The 6,000-nt window shown below is 45.3% G+C and overlaps 1 protein-coding gene across 2 annotated transcripts in view; it reads right to left on the reverse strand.

Moving 5' to 3' along the window:
• CLCN5 (chloride channel, voltage-sensitive 5) overlaps positions 1 to 3,322 on the reverse strand; it is a 160,040-nt gene extending 156,718 nt beyond the window's left edge. Inside the window, exons 1-3 of one of the 2 annotated variants that reach the window (XM_011991346.1) lie at positions 3,145 to 3,322; positions 2,456 to 2,531; positions 601 to 745 (exon numbers count right to left, since the gene is read on the reverse strand). In XM_011991346.1, coding sequence (XP_011846736.1) covers positions 601 to 616 — 16 coding nt within the window. In that variant the 5' untranslated portion in view covers positions 617 to 745; positions 2,456 to 2,531; positions 3,145 to 3,322. Of the gene's footprint in view, positions 1 to 600; positions 746 to 2,195; positions 2,532 to 3,144 lie in introns of both variants that reach the window. The other variant, XM_011991347.1, reaches the window with a different exon arrangement.
• Positions 3,323 to 6,000: the final 2,678 nt, after the last annotated feature.

Consider the following 6,000-nt stretch of genomic DNA (forward strand, 5'->3'; position numbering starts at 1 on the left):
TTGTATGTGGTAGGAATTCACAAGTTCATGAGAGATGTAATACATCAGCTAAGATACTACTGAGCTTTGCTCTCAGGTAGTTCATATTATTAAAATAGGCATTTTCCTTCTCAATGTTTATATTGTATCAAATATAAACACTGTAACATTAAATATGCTCTTTCAAACTGCATACATCACAAAGTTTTCATTGGGAAGATGAAGCTGGAGAGGCACTGTCATCTGTCTCCCCAACCTTATGGTGGGGAATCTTATGACAGAAATTTGCCAGAAACAAATGAAAAACACAAATGGGAAAAAATATCCTGTCTCCTGGCATATAACCCCCCAACGATCACTTGTTTAAATGAAGGGAGCTCTTTTAAATGTTGCTGGCATGCCATTTTCCTACTTCTCCTCCAACCCCACTTTTAAATAATTTAAACTTATAGCTAGCAGCAGCTTCTTTTTAAACTAATGTGTTTTGTCCTTGCAAAGACAAAGGGTTAAATTAAAGAACAGCTGGCTGCCTGCCATTGGCTGGGTGGGGAATGGCTGGGTGAGGGTAGAGAATAGAGTAGGAGGAAAAACCAGTTAGAAGAATAAGTGCTAATTTCTTACCCTGCCACATGGCCATCTTGATCCTATCTTCACCCACTCTGGGGTCGCAGGCTGAGTTTCCCAGAGCCACTCAGTTTTATAGGGAGACTTGATAAGAAAGGCAGCTCTGTGGCTCTGTTTTCTGCAAGGTGCTAAAGCCCCAAACCTGAAAATGTAAACAGAAAAATGAATACCTAAAAGAAACTATACACTTCAAATGCTTGAAAATTATCTCCTGCCCCTCCCCGAACCTCTCTTTCAAAGATATGCAGGCATGGGTAGTGTCAAGTTTCCCTCTAAGCAGCAAGGTATCTCTGAAGAGAGAGAACACCAGAGATCTGGAGCGAGTTAATGCTGCCACTCAGTGCTATACAATGCTGCATGAATCACTGGAGCCTCAGTAAATAAGTTCTGAGTCTCAGTTGGTGAGATGCTGCATGAAATCACCGTTAAGCACCTTTCCTACCTTGAAGTTTCATGCTTTGGAGACTGAAGAGCAACATTAATATCCAGTGCCCTAACCAACCCCCAAAATACCCAAAATACCCAACTTTACATTTAAAAATCAGTAGAAGGAGAGGAAAGTTTATGAATACTTAAAGTTTGGAAACAGATCTTGTATGGGGGGAAAAAAAGAAGCGGAATAAAAAGTGAAGAGTGATGATACCCTTTGAGTAGTAGTTCTTTCTCTTTGTGTCATTATACTTTCCCACCCTTTGCAAATTTCCTATAGTGAGCATATATTGCTTTTATAATCGGGGGAAAATGAACCAAAGAAGAAGAAAAATGTAAAAATGTAATACTAGTTCAAAGAAAACCAAATTAATTCAGCTAATTCCGGTTGTTAAAACTTCAAATCCAGTCAAAGGACAATACTATTTACAAAGATATTAAAGGAGTTAGGGGCCGCGTGTGGTGTAATCCCAGCACTTTGGGAGGCCGAAGCAGGCAGATCACCTGAGGTCAGGAGTTCGAGACCAGCCTGGCCAACATGGTGAAACCCCGTCTCTACTAAAAATATAAAAATTAGCTGGGCATGGCGGTGCACTATAATTACAGGTGGCGCCTGTAATCCCAGCTACTCGGGAGGCTGAGGCAGGAGAATCGCTTGAACCCGGGAGGGAGGCGGAGGTTGCAGTGAGCCGAGATTGTGCCACTGCACTCCAGCCTGGGTGACAGAACGATATCTTTCTCAAAAAAAAAAAAAAAAAATAGGAGCTAGGAATGGGAGAAAAAATGAGAGGTCTGACGACTTAGTTTGACTTAGAGGCTTAACACTCTGCTTGTCCATTTAAACAAGATCTCAGTTAATAAATTGGTCTTCCCTACTTAGCATACAAGCCAATCTGTTTTTTCTAAAAGTCTTCACCTTTTTGACCTGGTGAACATTAAAGTAGATTGCTATTTCCATATCTTTTATACAACCAACGCCTCCGCCTCCTAAGTGAAAGCGCTAAAGCACAAACACTGAAGGCTAATACTAACGTGAGAATCGTGTTGGCCTTCTTTAATGACAAAAGGGTTAATGTGTACACCAGTCCCAAAACACCAACAGAGAAAAGACAGTGCTTTGGACAAGGAGAAGTTCGCGAAGTCCAAGAAAACTAGGAACTCACAAACTCCTAGGGTGAATTCACCAGGAAAAAGCGCTCCGATGACTTATCTGAGACCTGAGACAGTCTGTTTTGATTTGCCTTTTTTTCTTCTCCTGTTTCACGTGCAGTTAAGAAGTAATGATCGTCGTCCCGTGGGACTAGGCGAAATTCAACATCTCTGAAATTAAACCCGAGCAGTTGCTAATAAATGTATGAAGTTTAAGTAAAGTGGATTCGCGCTGGTTTTTTATGCTCCAAACTTCTAGATTTCCCGCACTTACTCGGGGCAGCTTCCACTGACGTTATCGCACGGGCACAGGTACAACTTCGCTGGGAACTCCGGGCAACTGATTTGCTCTGAAATGTTAATCAAAGGAAACGTGCGTCAATGTAAAGGTAAAGCTTTTCCCGTATGGGTCAAGGGGCTCAAGAGCAAGGCTCGAAAGTCTGGAGAGAACCAGCTACGCTCGTTAAGTGGCAAAAGGAAAACAGCGCAGCGACTACTTTTCCGAGAGTTTCTCCACTTCGCTAAGACTCATACAAAACCAGCGGCAAGTCCAGAGCCGGAGGGAGAAGAGCGGGGCCTCGGCTGAGCTTTGCCAGCCTAAGTTACCCTACCCCAGTCCGGGAAAGGGGACGCAGGCGGCTAAACACTCCGATTCAAAAGCGGGGCGGGCTTGGCGCCGCTCCGCAAGGAAACTTCACTCGGGCAGCCCAGGGACCTTACTCGGAGAATAGGGCTGGGCTCCCGGGAAGACGCCGCTCCGCACTGGCTGGAACTAGCCTGTCTAGCTCTTCCAAGCGCCGGGCTGCCGCCGCCGGGCGCGATAAAGCCCCATCTCCGGGGGTCCAAGCCAGCGGGGTTGCGCTTCCCCTGTGTCGCTGCGCTTAGTGGGTGCTCCGGCGGTGGGCCGGGGGCCAGCGGCCCACCAAGGACCTGTTGGGGAAGGGACAGCCCGTTTGCCTTTACCTATCGCCGAGGTCAGGAGCGGCGGAGTCCGTGTCCGCCGCCGGTGGGCAGCGCGCTCGGTCGGCTCTGGCGTCCAGGACACCAAGTTGAGTGAGCGCCCCACGTAGCCGGCAGAGCTTCATTCACACAGCCCAGCCGGGGAGGAGGGGGAGCGAAGCGGGCGCGCGGCTCATGTGACAGGGCGCCTCGCGAGTATCGGCTCAGCCCAGCCAGCGTCTGCGCGTGCGCGCCACGGCGGGCTCACACCCGGCACCTCTGCCCAGGGGAGGTGAGGGGAGGCCCACCGGGGAGGAGCTGACAGGAGGAGTTTCAACTTGCGCAGCCGCAGTACGTCGCCCCCGCTCGCTGCCATATTTAATGAGTACTGGGCGGGCGGGTCGTATCCCAGTGCTGGGCGTGTCAGTTGCCTTTGAAGACGCAATGCCCCATTGTGTTTCACTATTTCCAGTTTTCAGCGCCTTTTTTTGTTGGGGAGAAGGGTTGTCCTTAGAATAAAACTGTCTATCCTGCGCTTTCGGCCCACAGAGTAATTAGTAGTAGAAATCTAATACTAATAACATTAGATCACATAATTTAAGCTTCTTCTTGTGTGTCAGGCACGCTCCTAAGCCCTTTACCTTTTTCGTCTCATTTGGTGTTCACAATAACCCCGAGGGGTATTTCTCCATTTTTACTCATAAAAATACACAGGTACAGAAAGGTTAAGTAACTTGCCTAAGCTCATATAATAGTAGGAATAGGAACAGTGATGGAATGTAGTGATACTTTTAATAGCCAACTTGATGCTCTCAGCAACGCTGCAAAAACTATACTGCAGTTGTTAGTACTGCATTATCTAAGAGGCTCAGAAAAGAAAAAGTCACAGGACTAGTAGTAAGTGGTAGAACTGGGAATCCAACCTAGGTCTAACTGACTCCAAAGCCCTTACCCTAGGTTTGAAAGAAATAGCACCCCGTTTTGCAGAAGAGAAAACTTAGGCCAAATGGGGTGCACTGACTCACTTAAGATGATCCAGCTAATTAGTTCTTGGCAGACCTGAGACTGGAATCCATATAATCAATCCAAGTAATCTAACTAGAACCCAGGTACTCTACTGCAGTGAACAATTTGGAATGCCTACTTTGGACAAGCTAAGTGGTCAGGGATTTAAAAACCCCTATCCTAGCCCAATCAGCATAAGGCTACCAGGGACAAATCTGTAATCCAACATAGTCAGGCTTTGACCCATTACAATATGAGAGACTGTACACCAGAGAAACCATGGGCATTTCATCAAACAGAAAAACATAGAGTCATTTATAGGATTGGAGAGAAGAGTGGAGTTTAGGTGAATTTTAAACAAAGCAGTGTTTTTGGTAAGCTCAAAGCAAAGCAGTACTGTCATTTGGGGTCACCATCAGGTCTGAACTGCAAAGTGAACCCAGAGTTGTGTTTCCTTGGGAACCACAAAATAAAGATAGATGTGGAATGTTGTGTCCAGATACCCCTTATCTGAACCTCCGCACCTGGGTTGGAAATTGAGGCTGCTTCTCTGTGTCAAAGAAACTTATGTCCTCCAGATGCATGTGGGATGTTTCATTCTTACTGATATGATTTCAAGCAGAAGAGTTTCTGATAATCTACGATTTTAGGGAACAAAGTCTCTCAGTGAATAAAAAAGTGATGGTCACTGAAATAAAAACATCTTTACCACTTTACAGCTGCAATATGTCCGCCAAAGAAATATTGTTCTCTGTTAAATTTGCATCTGGTTTTATCTGTGTGTTATTCCAGCCTGATTAATGGCTGGATTTTTGTTTTCTCAGTCCAAAATAATTCTTGCTTTCTGAACTGGTAACATTCAGTTCCTTCCTTCAGGCACTCATGGTGTATGGAATAGCCACAAATGACTAGAAAATATTAGTATCAGAAAATATCAGTACAGGCCTCTAATAAAGGTAAATCCAACTGGAGGTAACACCAATGGCAAAGATGAGCAGGCAGGAAGTTTTATGAGGACCCATGAGTAGTCCTTTGTGGTTGAAGTTTAGGGTAGGGAAGTACAGGGGAATTGTGAAAGATAATACCCAGAAGGTAAATTGGAGCCCAATTTTTGAGGTCCTGAATATTGGACTAAGACTTATACTTAATTCAGAAAGTGACTGAGAAAGAATTGAGGTTTCTGAGCAAGGCAATCCCCTTTTGGAATTCATCTTTAAAAAGGTGAATCTAGAGTAATTGTTCAAAGAGAGGTCTGATTGTTTGCTTGATTTTTTTTTTTTTTTTCTCTCATTGAAGTAGAAGAAACTGGAGCTTATATGTAGGTCGAGCAGAAAAACTACTGGTGAAATCAATACTAAAGAGGCAAGAGGCCGGGTGCGGTGGCTCACGCCTGTAATCCCAAAACTTTGGGAGGCCAAGGCGGGTGGATCACCTGAGGTCGGGAGTTTGAGACCAGCCTGGCCAACGTGATGAAACTCCATCTCTACTAAAAATACATGACTAGGCATGGTGGCCAGCGCCTGTAATCCCAGCTACTCAGGAGGCTGAGGCAGGAGAATCACTTGAACCCAGGAGGCAGAGGTTGCAGTGAGCCGAGATTGCGCCATTGCACTCCAGCCTGGGAAACAAGAGCAAAACTCTGTCTCACATACACACAAAAAAGAGGCAAGAAAAGGAGGGGATAACTAATGGAGTAAAATAATTGAGAGGAGAGAAATGAGATTCAAAACACAAACTAACCTCAGACACCTCTTCCTCTGATACAGGAAAAAACGGGTTGAAGGATGGCAGTCTGGTTGGAAGGAGACATGTCACGAAACTGCCTCTGCAAAGCAAACGTACTGGCTTTACTTAAAGTACATACAGGTTTATTTG

This window comes from Mandrillus leucophaeus, unplaced genomic scaffold (assembly GCF_000951045.1).
Source record: "Mandrillus leucophaeus isolate KB7577 unplaced genomic scaffold, Mleu.le_1.0 Scaffold395, whole genome shotgun sequence".
Lineage (NCBI taxonomy): Eukaryota > Metazoa > Chordata > Mammalia > Primates > Cercopithecidae > Mandrillus > Mandrillus leucophaeus.